At 42.8% G+C, this 19,712-nt stretch overlaps 1 protein-coding gene across 2 annotated transcripts in view; it reads right to left on the bottom strand.

Annotated features, from left to right (window-relative positions):
- Positions 1-3,378: 3,378 nt before the first annotated feature.
- The window catches only part of LOC134488389 (tyrosine-protein kinase ZAP-70), a 37,676-nt gene continuing 21,342 nt past the window's right edge, over positions 3,379-19,712 (bottom strand). Inside the window, exons 6-13 of one of the 2 annotated variants that reach the window (XM_063290794.1) lie at positions 18,299-18,339; positions 16,580-16,634; positions 11,432-11,615; positions 10,356-10,562; positions 7,114-7,306; positions 5,546-5,686; positions 4,148-4,260; positions 3,379-3,697 (exon numbers count right to left, since the gene is read on the bottom strand). In XM_063290794.1, the coding sequence (XP_063146864.1) occupies positions 3,586-3,697; positions 4,148-4,260; positions 5,546-5,686; positions 7,114-7,306; positions 10,356-10,562; positions 11,432-11,615; positions 16,580-16,634; positions 18,299-18,339 (1,046 nt within the window). In that variant the 3' untranslated portion in view covers positions 3,379-3,585. The remainder of the gene's footprint in view (positions 3,698-4,147; positions 4,261-5,545; positions 5,687-7,113; positions 7,307-10,355; positions 10,563-11,431; positions 11,616-16,579; positions 16,635-18,298; positions 18,340-19,712) is intronic. The other variant, XM_063290795.1, reaches the window with a different exon arrangement.

Here is a 19,712-nt window from a genome sequence, read left to right as displayed (position 1 = left end):
CTTCTTCACTCAACTGTTTTTTCGGTCTTACACACATTAATTCAGGTCCTAAATCTAAATTCAGTAATCTGAATCTCCATTACTCCCATTGTCTCTTAACCTTGTGGGACAGAACTGTGTGAAATGCTCAGAAATAAAATTAGCTGTTTCAGTCAGATAGGTGCAAAGGAATTGTGTAAGGTGCTTTTACATTTTGAGGGAGGGAGGGAAGAACTATTGCCAATACTTTTTTTTTATTTCATGGCAAAACTGAAATTTACTAAGTACATTGTTTCTTCTGCAATCAGCTATCAGCGGAATTGTCCAAGAGTCACATTTTCGTTCTGAAATTTCCCCCATAACATTTATTTATTTATCAATCAAATTTATCACCGCCCATCTCCCAAAAGAGACTCTGGGCAGTTTACAATAAAACATAAATAAAAATATAAAACTGTAAAACACCATAACATGCTATTTTTATGGGAAATTATGAAATGACTTATAGCTGAAAAATGATCTAATAAACTTACAGAATTGAACATAGATGCAATTTTCAGAGTCAGAAGGAAGTCTTCTGGTTTAGAACATAGACCAATTTCACCTACCCCTACCTCATGCCTTAGTTTCGTTTTGTAATTTCTATAAAAATTATATCTACCTTAGCATATACTGTTACCAAATTAAGCCTGCTTAATTTCAGAAGGATAGGTGCAGATCCTAGGGAAAAGTTCCACTTTGATTTAGGGGGTGCCCAAAAGAGATTGATGTGCTTCAGGATGTGGCCAAACCTGATACAAACTCATAACTATTATTGTGAGATTCAAAGGACTTCTTTGGAGGATATGAAGCCTGCAATTAGGGAGGGATACAATTAAATGTTCCACGTCTGCAGGATGTGGTCAAAAAGATTAGGATAGTGGCCATGATAGTGCAATCAAAGCCCTGCCTGTTTTTTATATGGGTTGTGTGGGTGATGCACATAAAAAACAGGCAGAGCTTTGATGGCACCGTTGCAGCTGCCATTGTGACTTTTTTGATGATGCCCTGTGGACATCCCTCATGTCTGCACAAGCATCCCATGGAGTTGTCTGATTGCAGAGCCTGTCTGGGCTAGGAAGGTAAGCAGAAAGAATGATAGTAAACCATTTCTATCTACTGCCAAGAAAGCTGCATGGTTGTGTCCATGAAACCCTCAGGAGCTGAGTTCAAAATGAGGAATTATTGTTCCTTAAAAAAAGATAATCATATTTTTCCTTGAAGAAGATACATGCCCCAATAAGAGGAAGGCATACTACAATTAATGTATTTGAAATAGGATGATGATTTATACTCCAGGCTCAACAAAATTAGGAACAAAGGGTCATTCCCCTATTATTCAAAATATGGAATTTGCAGCAGCTTTAATATTATCTATTACAGTGCTTCTTATAACGTGGTCCCAGGACCCCTGGGGGTCCCCCAAGACCCTCTCAGGGATCCGCAAAACTAAAATTATTTGCCAGCCTAAGCTGAAAAATAATACAATATTCAAATCCCATCAAACAATTGTGAGAAGCAGTAGCAGCAGCGAGTGCATCAATTTTAATTTTTAATACAGTAAATATCAATAAATATAACCATACAAACAAAAAAAGCTCTTTTGGGGTCCTCCATAATTTTTGAAAGTGGGAATGGGTTCAGAAAGAAAAAAGTTTAAGAAACACTGATCTATTATATTATTGCAGGTTATCATAAATAAAAATAAATATTCTCGCTTGAAAAAAAAAGCTTTTGTCTGGTTTCCCACTTCATTCTGCAATTCATTCTGCACAGATACGCACACAAACATGCGTGCATGCAAAATGATGCTCACAACCACATTGATCCAGCATTTCCCAGGACCAAGTTTAAGATGCTTTTTGTAGCAAATATTTTGAGGATGGTTCCTTTACTTCTCACTTTCAAGCCATCTTAAGAGATCATAAAATGGCCAGAGGTTCTTCCTCCCAAGCACCAGCCGGAAAAGAATCAGGAAAACCAGTACATCCATGAAAAGCATAACTGTTCCACTTGTAAAAAACAAAAGAGGAATAATTCTTTTCACAAAGCTTAGCAGATTTTGTGCTGACCAGGGATGTCTGCAGGGTGTGGTCAAAAACATCAAGATGGCTGCAATGGTGTGATTGTAGCTCCATCCATTTTTTACATGCACTGCATGTGCAACACAAAAATAAAGTCATGGTTGTCATCTTGACATTTTTGACCGGACCCTGCAGACATATCTGGGGGTGACCACGTGGGATCCATGATGTTTCTGGCTTTGGAAGGGGGTATTGCTGGACTGTCATACCCTTCTCTTGTGACCCATCTCACCTTCCAATTGTCCCTCCCTCTGTGTTGGAACTGCTGGCTAAGAATTCTGGGATTTGCAGTCCTAAGGCATCAAATGGGAGCAGATGGGGGAAGCTGCCAGACTCACTCCCCCAAAGATCCAGCAGTCAGTTGCAAAGGAGCAGGCAGGGATAAGGGGAGAAATGGATGTGGCTGACACACTTAACTCGTTTTTATTTATTTTACAAGGCTGATCAGCCAGTCCAGTTGAAGTGACCATGTGCAGCATACAATTCCCATATTTGTATATTCCCATCCAAAACAATTAACAATCTAACAAATACATAGGAAAAACAACAAAAAGAAACATAAAAAGAAACAGGAATGGCCCTCACAACATTCCAATCTCCGGGGTCTCATTAACAGATTTTGCAAAGCCGGGAGGGAAAGGGCTAATTGGATATCCGGAGAGGAGTTACTCCAGAACAGGGGGCTATGACTGAAAAGAAGACAGGCCATTCCTGCCAACAATGATGATCTGATCACGTGAAGAACCCCAGAGAAGGTATGAGGAAGCTATGCCATGGCAGTTAGCAAAACATGATTTAAGGCCAGGACAGGAAGAGAACATTGGAAAGAAATTTAAATGACTCCACCTTAACGCTCTTGGGTATAAGAGGGAGGGAGGGAAAATGCTATCAAGATTTCAAGCTTCTGTTACTACAGCCTATATCAACAGAGTAGAGTTCTAGTCAAACTTGAGTCCGTTTCCTGAACTGGCCTACTTTGAAGGGCTAACAGATCAGAGGGTGAGAAAACAATTCAGTATAGGGGCCCATTTGGAACCTTGGCCCAGAGACACTGATCCTAGCACTGGGATAGTGGGGAAACCTACTGACCTGGCAGAACAAGATTTTAATGGCCTCTAAAAAGCCTCAAGCTTCTAGTCCTCATTGCACCCAAGATATGCTAGAAGCATATGCTGCTTTTCTGCTTCTCCTCCAGCTTTCCAAAGAGTCCTTCCTACCACAGAAGTATTTCCTTGGCGAGTGTTCCCTGTGATTTCTTCAGGTGATTTCCTTTTTTCACAGTTCAAATAGCTGTGGCCGTCCTGCTGTCCCGGATAACCAAAGAGGGAGAAAGAGGGAGATTCTTCAAACGAATGAAGAAATGGGATCTGTAAGGAAATCCACTCTGCAGCTCATCATCCCTTCAGAAAGACTGAAGCTGGCTAAAGGCGATGGGCACATGAGTGGCATGTCTGCCTTCTACCCATTTTCATGGGCTCCATCACTATGCCGCCGTCATTTTTTCCCCCAGCTTCTGTTCCTTCTTGTCGGCAATGCTGTAGTAATACGTGCGGATCAGTGTCTCCACGGCAGCAAAGTTCGGGCGGTCTTCCCATCTGGGGAGCAGGAAAGTAGACAGGTAGAAATAAGGGGAGAAAAATCTCATCTGAATTACACACACACACAAGGACACACGGAGTTGCAAAGTTCCCTCCCCAATGAAAGTAAACAGGTCAGAAATAAGGGGAGAAACAATTCATCTGAATTACACACACACGGAGTTGCAAATTCCCTCCCCAATGAAATCTTGTCTCCAGGGTATGGTCAAAAAGTCAAGATGGTAGTTGCAACAGCCTGACCCCCATGCCCGGGAACACTTCCAGGGTTCAGGGCCTTGCAAAGTCATGGGGAGAATCATGTTCCAAAAGACAGGCACTGCAACAGAAAAGTATGTTTTCTGAGTCTGGAAAGATCATCCTCCTTGGCCGAAGGACCCTCAGCATGCCTCTGCTGCCAAATCGAAAGGGGAGGGTGGAGACAGTTGGGGAGAGGGGGTCCCGCCTTACTTGTAAGTCCAACATAGATTCATCAGCTTGTACATCTCCGGGGGACAGCTTGATGGACATTCCATGCGCTTCCCTTCCTCGATGAATGCCATGACTTCAGGTCCTTTCATTCTCTAGAAGGGGAGAAAGAGGTGGGTGATAAAGCTGAACTTCTATCCGTTTTGGTAAAACATCAGAGTATCAGCCCCTCTAAGTAGAGCAGACCATGAAATCAGCTGCACAGGAAAGCTAAAACTACTTTGATTGAGACTGGCTATAAGCAGAATCTGGCAAGTCTGGTTGTGCTGTACCTCCTCCTCCCCCCTCTTATATTCATGTGAATTAGGGAGGTGCCTGTCTGAGCCACTTCCAAGCGTCTTCTGGCTGTTGTGGACTTTATGAAATGTTTTAGTTCCTTTTGCTTATCCAATGGTTCTTGCATATTTCCATCAAGGTCATCTTCCTTACCCTCTACACAGAGTGACAAAACCCTAACCCTCTTGGCCTTCCAGAAGGCGATGAAAATCTGGCACCTCCCCCAGGCGCTGGGCCAGGATGGGAGTTGAGCCCTGCACCTGTGTGTCTGGTGTAAACTGCTATGGTCCTTTAGTTACAGTGTGTTGTTTTTTTGGGGGGGGGGGTATATTTCTTAATATGTTACATGAGTTTGACTGTTGTTAGCCACCCAGCCTCCTATTGTGTAAGATGGGCATCTTTTAATTAAAAAAAACACACAAACGTGAGTGACCGATTCAGTTTCTTACTTCCTAGGTATCTTTGGAGGTATCAGGACACTTGGTGATACCTCCCTTGGTGGTCACCAGTTTCCCTGCCCCACCTGATTTTATTATCTAAAGATTATTTTAATGTTTAAAAATAATTACATGGAAGCTAACATGCTACAGAGCAAGGTTTATACCCAAGTAAAAACTGTACTTCCGCCATCACCTCTGAGCCCACAGAGATCTCAAAGGTGTACTTAGAAAATAAAATGGTGAAACCAGGTGCTTTGCCTGGAAAGATGCCTTATGTTTAACCAACACCTTTTCCCCCCTCCTGTCTGGAACAGGCATTTAATTCTCAAGCTTCACATGAGGAAAATAATTTTTGCTGAATCCCGTGTCTGAAATTCTGGAGCCAACTGCTCACACCAAGAAACATGTTCCAGTTCAGGGGTATCCATGGGGGAGGCCAGAAAAGTCAAAATTTATTTATTATCCGTTAAGAAAACCAACAAAAAGCAACAAAAATACAATTAAAAACAAATAATAAAAACAAAATACAAAAGCCATTTAAGATGGCTGCACAACCTCACAATTGCATCCCCATCCCTTAGGATTGTGCGGTCATGACCACCACCTTAACTTTTTTGAGCCCTCCTTGGTGGATGCCCCAATTATTTATTTCATGTGTATTCACCTTGTAGGGTTTCTGACCATAAGTGAAGGCTTCCCACATAGTCACCCCATAGCTCCAGACATCACTCTTGCTTGAAAACTTCCGAAACAGGATGCATTCAGGTGCGTACCACTTCAACGGCCACTTCCCAGTGGTCTTGGCCTGTGGGCAAGGACAGAATGGGGACTGCTGCAGGTGACAATTCTTTGGATGAGCTGAATGATGTGAGGAGACAAGCACGTTTGTCTCTCCTGAAGTACAAAATGGTGCGGGGGACAGTGACGCAAAGCCTTCTTTGCAACTGTCAGAGTTCTCCTATATTCTAGATACCTGTTGGAGCACCTCTTCTCTTAAAGGTCATAAAAGACATCCATCACGGATTTCTATCTAGGTGGATTTTTGATATTCAACAGAATATGACTCTGCTGTGGCACCCACACAGACAGGAACACTTAACAGAGTTTACCAATTTGTTTATTTATGTATATGATGTATATCGTCACCTATCTCTCACAAGTGACTCTGGGCAGCTTACAGGGATTAAAACAGAAAAAAACCACCACCTATAACCCCTGCATCCAAGGATAAACAATAACCCCACTCAGTGTCCTTCTGTCTCTGATTAGAAGTTCAAACAGGAAAACTATTCATGAAAGATGCTTCTGAAAAAAGACTCATACTTTTCTTAAGGATCCATGTATAATGGAATATTTACATTAAAAAGAGCTGACATATGTTAGAGGACACTGTGTATGAAAACATATGCTGATTTTTCTAGATTTTATCTTTTTTATTTCAAATTCAGCAGATCAGAACATTTTCCTGGTAATGCATGCAAAAAACTAAACTGGATTTTAAATAAACTGAGATTTAAGTCTCTAACAGACTTTCTCCAAATATTCTTTTTAGCAATTATATGAATTCACAAAACAGAAGGGCTTTTCTGTAGTGGCACCCTCAACTTTGCTGGGGCTCACTTAGGACTTAATCAATTCTTTCTTGTGCCAGATTATGACCTTCCCATTTGCCTAGCATTTGCAGAGGAAATTTCACCTTTTCCCCATTTTCTTCTGTTCCAGTCTTTTTTTTTTTTGTCTTTTTTTTCCCCTTGGTAACTATATTTTCTAAGACTAGGCAGTTCTTTGGAAGTATTTTGTATACTGCTCAGAGTTGGCAGACTGGAACGGCCTATATGTCCTGTAAATAAAATAATACATTTGGAAAAGGCAAGTCAGAATGGGCAGGACCAGGAATGTAGCATCTGTCTACATCTCTTTGAAGTACCTATGTATTTTCCAGGATCATGGTCTGCCCTTGGCAATTGCTGTGTGATCCCAAGAAAAGACACAGCTGCTTTAAAAAGCTGTAGGCAGGTGCTATGTTCATATCACTCCAAAGAATCATTGCACGGTTCTAATTTTTGCCATGACTGTTTTTTTACTGTGGTTTTTATGTATCCAGGAAGTGCTAACTGGGAATGCTTGCATTAAAATGAGAATAAAATAATCCTTCCCACCCTCCCTATCCTTCCAACAAATGCTCTCTGAAATGCCTGCAGGGCTGATTTGCCATATTGTCTTCTTGCTCACCATATAATAGCTGTCATCAGCTGCCAAAGCTTTGGAAAGCCCGAAATCACTGATCTTAGCATAATGCTGGTTGACAAGCAACACATTTCGAGCAGCCAAGTCCCGGTGGACAAAGTTCTTTTCTTCCAGATACTTCATTCCAATGGCCACCTGATGCATCAGTTCGACCACATTATTCACAGGAACTTCATCCCTAAGGGAAAATGAAGGGAGAAAAAGTTGACATCAGCGTTCCCTTCTTGATGCCCTCCTCATGTACTCATGTAAGCATTCTAGGAGTTATAGACCAAATACATCTGGAGAATTCCATATTAGGGAAGGTTTATCTTACAAGCACCAAATAATCCGGCCAACACTGATTTATTTATTACAGGCAGATGTATCTCTCACTTTTATTATTCAAATAAACATTTATATATTAGACTTGTATCCCACTGTTATTTTTTACAACTCATCCAGGAAGCCTCCATGACTGAGAGGGGACTAGAACCTGGACCTCCCTGCTCCTAGGCCAACACCTTCACCACTAGACTATCCTGAGTCTGGGGCTGAGAGCCTGAGTCTCCCAGGGACCTTCTCTGGCTAAAGGGAGACTAGAGCCTGGCTCTCCCCACTCCTTCACTACACTTGTTTGGCTCTTGGGCTGAGAGGGAGGGACTAGCCCAAAGTCTCCCAGGGAGTTTCCATGCTTAAGGGAAGACTAGAACTCACAGTCCCTGCTTTCTAGATCAGCACCTTCAGCACTACACCAGACTGGCTCTCACCTGTGATTTGTTTCACAATCAGTTCTTCCCCCTATACCAACCCATTAGCACACTACCCTCCAGAAGTTGGCACTAAATTGACACAGATCGTGTGTTGTTGTTGTTGTTAGATACAACAATGTACTAAGCCAAATCAGGGGGGAAAACTTGGAGCTCCATTGGCATAATATATTTGGTTTAACATACTAAACCTGAATTAGAGAGGGCTCGCATTTTTTGTTTGCTTGTTTTTTGGTTCGTGGTGGCATTTTTTTAAAGGTTTTTCATAGGCTTCCTGAATTGTATGAATTCCAGACACTTGGTAGTTTATGGTTCAACCAATTTTGTCAACCCAGAAAATGTGTTAATTCAGTATGCAGGCTAAGCAGGCAATGTGAAATACAATCAGTAAATATTTATATAAGCATCCAATTAATGCAATGCAATTTTAATTATATTAATATTAATACATTATATTAATATATTACAATATAATTGATATATTATAATTATAATGCATAATTAAATACAGCCATATTATATTTGATATATTTAATTTATTTAATTATCTTAAAATACATTATGTTGTTGTTGTTGTTTATTCGTTTAGTCGCTTCCGACTCTTCGTGACTTCATGGACCAGCCCACGCCAGAGCTTCCTGTCGGTCGTCAACATCCCCAGCTCCCCCAGGGACGAGTCCGTCACCTCTAGAATATCATCCATCCATCTTGCCCTTGGTCGGCCCCTCTTCCTTTTGCCTTCCACTCTCCCTAGCATCAGCATCTTCTCCAGGGTGTCCTGTCTTCTCATTATGTGGCCAAAGTATTTCAGTTTTGCCTTTAATATCATTCCCTCAAGTGAGCAGTCTGGCTTTATTTCCTGGAGGATGGACTGGTTTGATCTTCTTGCAGTCCAAGGCACTCTCAGAATTTTCCTCCAACACCACAGTTCAAAAGCATCGATCTTCCTTCGCTCAGTCTTCCTTATGGTCCAGCTCTCGCAGCCATATGTTACTACAGGGAACACCATTGCTTTAACTATGCGGGCCTTTGTTGTCAGTGTGATGTCTCTGCTCTTAACTATTTTATCGAGATTTGTCATTGCTCTTCTCCCAAGGATTAAGCGTCTTCTGATTTCCTGACTGCAGTCAGCATCTGCAGTAATCTTTGCACCTAGGAATACAAAGTCTTTCACTGCTTCTACATTTTCTCCCTCTATTTGCCAGTTATCAATCAAGCTGGTTGCCATAATCTTGGTTTTTTTGAGGTTTAGCTGCAAGCCAGCTTTTGCACTTTCTTCTTTCACCTTCATCATAAGGCTCCTCAGTTCCTCTTCACTTTCAGCCATCAAAGTGGTATCATCTGCATATCTGAGATTGTTAATGTTTCTTCCAGAGATTTTAACTCCAGCCTTGGATTCCTCAAGACCAGCTTGTCGCATGATGTGTTCTGCATACAAGTTGAATAGGTAGGGTGAGAGTATACAGCCCTGCCGTACTCCTTTCCCAATCTTAAACCAGTCCGTTGTTCCGTGGTCTGTTCTTACTGTTGCTACTTGGTCGTTATACAGATTCTTCAGGAGGCATACAAGATGACTTGGTATCCCCATACCACTAAGAACTTGCCACAATTTGTTATGGTCCACACAGTCAAAGGCTTTAGAATAGTCAATAAAACAGAAATAGATGTTTTTCTGAAACTCCCTGGCTTTTTCCATTATCCAGCGGATATTGGCAATTTGGTCTCTAGTTCCTCTGCCTTTTCTAAACCCAGCCTGTACATCTGGCAATTCTCGCTCCATGAACTGCTGAAGTCTACCTTGCACGATCTTGAGCATTACCTTACTGGCATGTGAAATGAGTGCCACTGTTCGATAGTTTGAACATTCTTTAGTGTTTCCCTTTTTTGGTATGGGGATATAAGTTGATTTTTTCCAATCTGATGGCCATTCTTGTGTTTTCCAAATTTGCTGGCATATAGCATGCATTACCTTGACAGCATCATCTTGCAAGATTTTGAACAGTTCAGCTGGGATGCCGTCTTCTCCTGCTGCCTTGTTATTAGCAATGCTTCTTAAGGCCCACTCAACCTCACTCTTCAGGATGTCTGGCTCTAGCTCACTGACCACACCGTCAAAGCTATCCCCGATATTGTTATCCTTCCTATACATTATACATAATACATTATACATAATATTAATTATAATTTCACTAAAATTCAGTTAAATCAATATTCATTTTGATACACACATATTATGAAAACAAGGCTTCTAATTTCAACTTGAAATAAGTTGAATATTTCAACTTCTTATATCAACTTGAAAAAGGTGATTGCACTTCAGTGAGCTGAAAGGTGGACTAGATGACTTCAAAGACCCCTTCCAGGATATATGATTTTGTGATTGTCTCAGTGGCATTGAACTGATGGAACATAAATGGGTCTAACACCACATCCTGGAAAGGTACACATTTCCTGCATGACATGATGGCGTGAACTCACTTCTTGGAAGACAAGAACTTGTGCAGAGGGCCACCCGATGCCATCTCCATCACGAGCATGAGGGCTTCCGCTTGACAGACTCCAATGAGACGGACAATGTAAGGATTGTCAAGCTGGTGCATAATCTGGGCCTCCTTCATCATTTCATCCTGCTGTGCCACCCCATTGCCCTGTTTTAGCATTTTGATGGCCACATCAATTTGCTTCCTGGAAAGGAGAGAAGATGTGAAGATGGAAATGCCACACATGAAGGCAAAAATGGACAACAGTTGATGTTAGGAGTCTGAACAGGAACTTTCAGACTTCCAAATTGATGTCAGCCTTGTGAAGTAGACCAGACAGGAAACACGGCCAGATGAGCTAATTCTACTCTGTTGTAAGGCTACATTAACAGAATTGCAAGTCTGAAAGTACATTTCCCCACACACCCCGCCGTCTCCTTTACAGCCCAAGAAACCAGGGAGGGTCCCTTCTGAGCCTCTTGCCCCGCCCACTATCCAGCTGCGAACTATCCTGTGTCTTATGTGACTGTTCCCTAGGCAGCATCTCTTCACCCCATCTCCCAAGGCCTTTCCCACATACTATTACAGAATGTAATGTAATTTTGAAAAAACAAATCAAGGAAAAATGTGGGATTTTAAAATAACAACCAAGAAGGGAGCCTCAATGCAAAGGAACATAATGACTATAACACCCCGCAGTTGTTACTGTGTGTTGTGTCCCACTCCCTGGGTAGACCTCTCCCATCTGCTTGAGCCATGCCAGGCTTTCATGGCAAGTCAAGGGATATCCTCTATTTGACCACAACGGAACAGCAAAAAATATTTCCTATTTTGGAAAGGGGGGCTCAGGATTGTTTAAAAGGGGGGGCAAGAAAAGTACCATACTGTAGCTACTTTTCCCCCATCAAAATAAGGTATCCACCCCCAAATTATCTTCAAATTTCAAGTACTCCCCAAGAAAGAGGAACAGAACAAAATCTGATTTTTTCACAAGGAGTAACAGCTTCTGAAAACTGCAGAGCCCTGTCGCTGCACATTAAGAGAAATTTATTCAAAAACACAGCGTGCACTTACTTCCTCATTCTGTAAACTCCTTTCCTGACACACCCAAAGTTCCCCTCTCCCAGGTCAACTTCATCTATGATCAGACTGCTCCTTCTTAAGAACAGCTTCCGGTCCTTGAGCTCTTCAGGATCACTGTATGGGCTTTCATAACATGATGTGTCCATGGGCAAGATCCGAGTGTTCTTTCCTGCTCCTGGTCCATCCCCAAGAAAGCAAAGTAGAATAACTGTGGGTTTCATGTTTGAAGAACTCCTTCCTAATTTTGCAATTCCCCTTTCTCATATGCTCAGCTCAAGCCAGCTGTGCTATATTATTGACATCAGCTCCTGTAAGATTGAAGAGTAAGCCTATCAACTGGTATTTTTCATTGAAACTGAACAGAACCTTTCTGAACCATGGCAAGGTTCTTCTGATCAGCAAGTGGTGGGATTAAACAAGAGAGGAAAATTATGCTCCTCATGCCACTCTGAGAGGCATCTTGCAAGCATCTAGCTGGCCATGGTGGAAACAGAATGTGAACTAAATTGGGTATTGGTGCAATCTGTTGAGCTTACTTGGATCTTTGCTTGGACCAACAGACACCTTGAAATATTAGACGTTTCTCACAATGCCTGAACTCTTTAGCCCAGCCATTCAGCTTCCCTTCTGTTCAAGCACTTCTCCTTACTTTCTCCAATAGCAAATTCAGGAATTCTGGTAGGGTCTCGGATGACTTAAATCCATGGAAGAAAAGCCTACCAAGGGATATGAGGCTTGAAGATGCTATGATACCTTTGGGTTGAAGGCAGCAGGCCTCCAAATATTTCTTGAAGGACAATAGTGGGGAAAAGCTTTGTGAGCATCCCAAGAAGCATCTAATTGGCCACAAGGAACATCCATGTGTGTGTCTGTGTGTGTCTGCGTGAAAATTTATTTGTCAAACTTCTACCCACCACAATCTAAACAGTCTCTCCAGGGCTTAAAACAAAATAAAACAAAACACTAGACATAGGATAATACAAAAAAAGCATCTAAAATACCCAAAACCCACTAAGAACAATTAAGACTGGCTTCATACCCCACTTCAGAAAAGTTCAACCTCTTCCAGAAGGCGAATGGAGTTAGAACTAAGCAAACCTCCAACAGGAGGCCGTTCCAGAAGGCCAACCTTACAACAGAAAAAAACAATGCTTCTGGGTTTCACTCCTCCCACCTTGTCTTCCTGAAAATGGGGGACAACCAGCTGCTTCTCGCAACACAACTGAATTGTTGGCTTGCAACAAACCCGGACCTGTTGGCTACTATGGCCAAGATGGGCCTTACCAATCCAGCAGAACCATTCTTAGTTTTTTATGAGTGACAAAATGAAGCCAAAAAATCTATGAGCAACCATCTTCATCCAAAGAGCGTAATGCAAGCTGAGTTTAGTCAGCGGACACAAACTGTTGAAGGTCTGTCAAAGGAGGGCATCATAACACCTAAGGAATATAATGTTGTATCCTGGATGCTGAAGATGATATAGATAGAGTATGACATTCCTGGCTGGATGAAGCTTTGAACTAAATATGTAACATTTTATTGCAATCTCACTAGTAAAACTAAAGGATCCAAGCTATGTGTCTACCACAGTTCCACAGGGCCCTAGAAAAAGCACAGTTATGTTACAGCCCCTTAAATCAGCTGTCTGAAAACCTGAACTTTTAGAAAGAAAAATCACGTTTCTTTCCCTTCCCAGCAAAATTATTTTTGAGAAAGTAGGACAGGGAAGATGGGTTTGTTCAAACTGTCAGACAGAAATAATCTGTTTTATTTCCCTAACCACTTTGGCACAGATTTAAAATAACAACAAAAGTAGATTTTTTTTCTTAAACATTCTTAAACACTCTTGCTGTTTTAGAAGAGGCAAGTCACCCTTAAGTCCTGGTTGCTTGACTCCCACAATCCATGCAATTTCCATGCATGTTTTCTCAACTTCTAAGTCTAGCTACAGTTCTGGGATCCCCTGGTGGTCTCCCAGCCAAGTATTAACCATGTACTTGGCTGAGCACCCTGAGCTTCTAAAGTCAAAAGTTCTGTTTATTATTTTTTTTTTAAAGTAGCACCACAACTGGCCACAAGTGGGTGGTAAAGTAACATATACTGTGCAGTATCCCTAAAGTGGGTTACAATAATGTTGTTCTAGCCCAGCAGTTGTCCACTGAAATAGATACCCTTATTTGTAACAAAAGCATAATGTTAAATTCATTCTGTGTTTGATACACATAGGCAAAACAGGAAGAGAAAGTAAAGGAGAACGAATGGAAAGGAAAGTAAGTTTTGGATGCCTGTTCTTTTATGAAGTGGCCAAAAAGGGAATTTTTCAACCTGAGATTACATGGAGACTAGGAGAAAGTAAATACATTTTCTGAGTTCACGTTACTATGGAGTTAAATTAAAAGCACAATAAACTTTTTGCCAAAATGGGATGCAGCCTGAACATTGGATGGGGGCTTATGAACAACAAGTTGGTAAGAATTTTAAATTTTAATTTAGGGTGGCTGGGTACCCTTTGGGGAAGACCACTCCTTGCAGGCATTATGTTGCCAGGTTTTACTTTCAGACAGAAGATTGCACAGCAATTCTTAGGACAAATAAGCATCGGTCTTGGCTTACCGACTGCTTATTCACTTCTGCATTGACTGGCCAACGTGATAAGGTGCCAAGGACAGGGAGCCACAGAATGTCGGATTTTTCATGAGAGGTATTAATAAGAGCCTAAGAGATAGGCAGCCGCCAACTTCACCTTCCTGCTTGGAGTTTTTGTTGTTGTTTATTCGTTTAGTCGCTTCCGACTCTTCGTGACTTCATGGACCAGCCCACGCCAGAGCTTCCTGTCGGTCATCAACACCCCCAGCTCCCCCAGGGACGAGTCCGTCACCTCTAGAATATCATCCATCCATCTTGCCCTTGGTCGGCCCCTCTTCCTTTTGCCTTCCACTCTCCCTAGCATCAGCATCTTCTCCAGGGTGTCCTGTCTTCTCATTATGTGGCCAAAGTATTTCAGTTTTGCCTTTAATATCATTCCCTCAAGTGAGCAGTCTGGCTTTATTTCCTGGAGGATGGACTGGTTGGATCTTCTTGCAGTCCAAGGCACTCTCAGAATTTTCCTCCAACACCACAGTTCAAAAGCATCGATCTTCCTTCGCTCAGCCTTCCTTATGGTCCAGCTCTCGCAGCCATATGTTACTATAGGGAACACCATTGCTTTAACTATGCGGGCCTTTGTTGTCAGTGTGATGTCTCTGCTCTTAACTATTTTATCGAGATTTGTCATTGCTCTTCTTCCAAGGATTAAGCGTCTTCTGATTTCCTGACTGCAGTCAGCATCTGCAGTAATCTTTGCACCTAGGAATACAAAGTCTTTCACTGCTTCTACATTTTCTCCCTCTATTTGCCAGTTATCAATCAAGCTGGTTGCCATAATCTTGGTTTTTTTGAGGTTTAGCTGCAAACCAGCTTTTGCACTTTCTTCTTTCACCTTCATCATAAGGCTCCTCAGTTCCTCTTCACTTTCAGCCATCAAAGTGGTATCATCTGCATATCTGAGATTGTTAATGTTTCTTCCAGAGATTTTAACTCCAGCCTTGGATTCCTCAAGGCCAGCTTGTCGCATGATGTGTTCTGCATACAAGTTGAATAGGTAGGGTGAGAGTATACAGCCCTGCCGTACTCCTTTCCCAATCTTAAACCAGTCTGTTGTTCCGTGGTCTGTTCTTACTGTTGCTACTTGGTCGTTATACAGATTCTTCAGGAGGCAGACAAGATGACTTGGTATCCCCATACCGCTAAGAACTTGCCACAATTTGTTAATTTATTAATAAGAGCCTAAGAGATAGGCAGCCGCCAACTTCACCTTCCTGCTTGGAGAGGTTATTTATTTATTTGCTTGTTGGTTAGATTTATATCCCTCTCCTTTTGTTCAGGACCTCTAGGTGACAGAGTGCTCCCTCCTCCCTTTTTCCCTACAGCAGTGACAGGTGTAAGTTGCAGCAACCCAGATTTTATTTAAAGATAAGGAAAAACTTCCAATGGTAAGATCTCTACAACTGTGGAACAATCTACCTGCTGAGATCATGAGTTCTCCATATAGGAAGGTTTTAAGAAGAGAATGGAGCCCCTCTCTTGGATGGTTTAATTGGTTTTCCTGCACATCTCAGAGCATTGGACTATATGATTCTTGGGCTCCCTTCCAACTTCCTTGGTCTATGATTCTGTGAGTTAGGCTAGGCTGAGAGGGACTGGCCCAAACTCACCCAGGGAGATCCCATAGCTGAGAGGGACCAGCACCCAGGTCTCTCCACTCCTAGTCCAGCTCCTTCACCACTCCAACATACTGGCTGAGAGGGAGGGACTGACCTAGAATCCCCCAGGGAGCTTCTGTGGCTCACGGGAGTCCAGAATCCAGGTCTGTCCTGTGCCAGTCCGAGATGTTTCCTACTACACTACATGCCTATGAACTGCTTGGTTTAGCTTTAAGGGCAGAGTGAGTAATCAAGGAGCTGGAAGAGAGAAAGTCGATAACAATTATGTGTGCTTACCAACCCAAATAAGGTAAGTTGAATTAATAAATGTGCACAGCTGAGTTAAGAGGATTTGGGGAATCAAATTCTCTATTCCTGATACTGGTTTGATTTGCAGTGCTGGTTTTCAAGATTCAAAGGCTAATTTGTCCATTGCATATGAACTGAGCCCAAAGGATTATTGACTGCAGAGCAGGAGTTGAACATCCCCCTTGCTGGATACATCATTTGCACCCACCCAACATGAGCAGAGTAAAGAACAGATCACTTGATGTCCAACTTTCCATCTTTATTCTGCTACATTATGCACATAAAAAGGTTAAAGCTAGAATAACCAAAGGTCATTTCCTTTGGGATGATCCATGCTAATTACCCACAGTACAGGTAGTCCTTGAGTTAGGACCACTTGTTCAGGGACCGTTCAAAATTACGACAGTGCTGAATGAGAAGTACTTATGACTGGTCCGTGAAGTTGTGGCCATTACAGCATCCCTGCGGTTACATGATTGCAATCCGGGCACTCGGGTGCCTGGCTCGTGATTGTGATATCACAGTGAGCTGCAGTAAAATAAAGATTTTACCTTTATGCTGTATCTGCTAAAGCAGTTCTCAGACTCACCAATGGGCTCTGGTGTGTATCCATCTGAGTTCTGAGATGTGAATCTCCGAGCAGCCTAGGAAATTCAGGGCAGAGTTTACACATTTGGGAAATTTGGGGCAGGAGAGACACATCTATACCACTCAGCTGCACCTTAACTCTGCAAATAAAAAGAGAGAAGGGGATCTGCCTAAACCTAGCAGGGAACTGCATATCTGAACTGGGATTTAAATCCTGCTCCAATTTTATCTTTTTCTGCATCCTTTCCAGCACATTCCACAAAATGATTTCATTAGGATTTTCCAGGCAGGATTATACAGCAGCTATAGGATAAGGGGCTCATCAGAACAGCCGACCGCTAACAATATCTTGCCCACCCCTCCCCCACCCACCCCCAGTGTGAAAGAGGGGGAGCAAAAAGGGAATTTTTCTATTTTTCTGTTCTCTGCATGCCACTAAGCTCCCACTGAAGAAACAGGCTTAGACTTGGGGGCTGTAACTGGACCCAGGGTTGTTGCTAAGAACTTGAACCCTTGTGGCGACGAGCATCGCTTATCAGCTTAGCTCAGTGCTTTAGCTGCAGCCATCTGGCTATCCTAATTCATGTATTCGCAACCTCAAGGCTGCATTACTTGTACACTGTGGCTTCAGGTACCTCCCCCGCTTCCTGACAAGCCCTTGCCCTGCTCTACTTTTCTTTTCTAAAGATGATTTTAAGCCTTAGACAAACTTTAAAAGAAAGCTGTTGGGCTGGAAGACAAAGCACCAGCCTTTAGCATTATCTTCCTTTCCAAGAATATGCTTTATGTGGTTCTGAGAAAATAAAAAATAGTGAACGGCTACAACCCAGGACTTTGTTTCTGTATGTGATCCCCTGCTCAAGAAAAAAAGAAAATATAAATTGAGGTGATAAAATGGGACGAGGCAACCCAATCCTTTACTTTCTGGCTTGCCACTGGGTCAGCCATTTTGTGAAGGAGGAAGATATCTGCCATGGTGACCATTATCTTTCAGCTCTCACCATGCCCTCAAATGTACCCACTGGCCCTCCAAATCTGGCAACTCCTGGATTACTGTAATCCACCCCTATGGTAGGACTGATCCCAGCCTAACAATTAGTGTAGAACTCAGCAGCCAGGAGAGTTTGTCATACCTGTGCCAAAACCTAGAAAGACCACTAGATGGCATCAGATACAGGAAACTCTTATTCTTTGCTGCCCTCTGGTGGTTCTCTGGAGTGTTGTAGCCCAGATATTGGTAGCACTAGCCAGATATCTGACAGGGGTATCTTGCCCAGCACATATTGCACTGAGGTTAAAAGCTCTAGCTGCACTCCGCTCTCCAATGCAAGACAGAAATATAAAGAACTGGGGACCAGATTCCTTGAAATTTTTCAATTACACCAGCCTTCTACAGCAGTCTTACTCCTTTAGAAAGGCCCAGTTCTCTGCCCCATAGTAACAAATGCTACTTAGTGGCAACAGGCTGGCAAGATTTTCTACTTGAGGGAATGCCCTCTGCTCTGTAGACTCAACACAGACATGCCTCAGGGGGTGTTCTAAAAATACCCACCTTGTTAGGTTGTTCTTCCCCTATCGTTACTCTCCCTGACTTCTATCTTTGGAGAGGATAATTTTTAGGTTGTTTTATGATAGCAGTAAACCCCTTTGTGAGCAATATGGATGAGAAGGGATCCATAAATGCATGCCCTGGGCAAATAAAGACCACTGGCGTACTCACCAATGTAGATGGATGTGCTGGAGGCGTTGGAGTAGCAGCTGCTGGAAAGTAGGGAGGAAAGAAGTAATAGAGAAATTTGTTCGCGTATGTGACCTGGGCAACTCCAGGAGGCAGTTGAAGACAGGAAGGCCTGGCGTGCTATGGTCCATGGGGTCACGAAGGGTTGGACACGACTTAACGAGTGAACAACAACAATGATCTGGGCAAGGTGGCAATTGTAGGAAGGCCATTGCATCTGTGGGGGACCACAGGCAGCAGCTAATCTACAAGGAGTCTCCCTTGAAGTTTGCCAGGCTAAGTGCCATGGATGCAATCAACAGTATACCGGAAAGGGTGAATGTGCAATATACGGAGTGCCTCCTAGTGGTCAGCAGCGTATTTATTTATTTGTTTGTTTATTCTTTCAACTGATATGGCTCCCCATCAGAAGTTCATGACTCTGGACAACTAACAATATTTTAAAAACAGCATTCAAAAAAAACAAAACAGGAAATGACAACACGTATAAACTACAACCGGGGTGAAAACAAACTTATCAGTGATAAATCAACATTGTGGGGAAAATAGGAGGAGGAAGGAGTATTAGGTATGTTCGCTGCCTTGAGTTATTTATAAAAATAATAACGGCGGGATAGAAAATAAAATAAATAAAATAAAATAAATAACCATTGTATGGGCTCAGCCCCGCCTCCTGACCCATGTCTTTAAGGCCTTGTGAAAGGCCAACAGGGTCAGGGCCAGTTTAATCTCCGGGTTGCGGGGGGCAGGCAGGGAATGAAATTCCAAAGGGTGGGCATCACAAAAGAAAAGGCTCTCTTCCTGGGCCTGCCAGATGACACTCCCTAATAGATGGCACCCAGAGCATGCCTCTTCTGCTGGAGCTAATGGGATGGGTAGACATAATCAGGGAGCAGGGCCGCAACTGGGGAGGGGGGGCAACCAGGACATGTGTCCCAGGCGAGGCACCAAATGGTGAGGCACCAAAATGAGCGCTGGGGGGCACCAAAATGGGCGTGGAATCCATGTTTGCCCCGGATGACACAGACCCTAGTTGTGGGCCTCCTCTGGGAGAGGCAGTCCCTGAAATAACCTGGCCCCATGCCATGAAGGGCTTTATAGGTTACAACCACCGCCTTGAACTGAACCCAGAAGCACACTGGCAACCAGTGCAGCTCCCATAGCAGAGGTGTAACATGGGCTGATCGAAAAGGGCACACAACTGCCTGGTGTCATGTATATGACCTCTATAACCCTGAATGCCCTGACTTAAGGGGATAGGAATCTTATTTTATTTTTAGAAGACTGCCATAGTGCTCTTGTAGAGCGGAATATCTCCTGATACGTTGCTGGTGCTGGTCAATCCATATGGACTGATTGGCCAATTTAATGCCCAGATAAATCCCAAACCCTCTAA

This window comes from Candoia aspera, chromosome 1 (assembly GCF_035149785.1).
Source record: "Candoia aspera isolate rCanAsp1 chromosome 1, rCanAsp1.hap2, whole genome shotgun sequence".
NCBI lineage: Eukaryota > Metazoa > Chordata > Lepidosauria > Squamata > Boidae > Candoia > Candoia aspera.
This window is presented reverse-complemented; position numbering and strand designations above follow the sequence as displayed.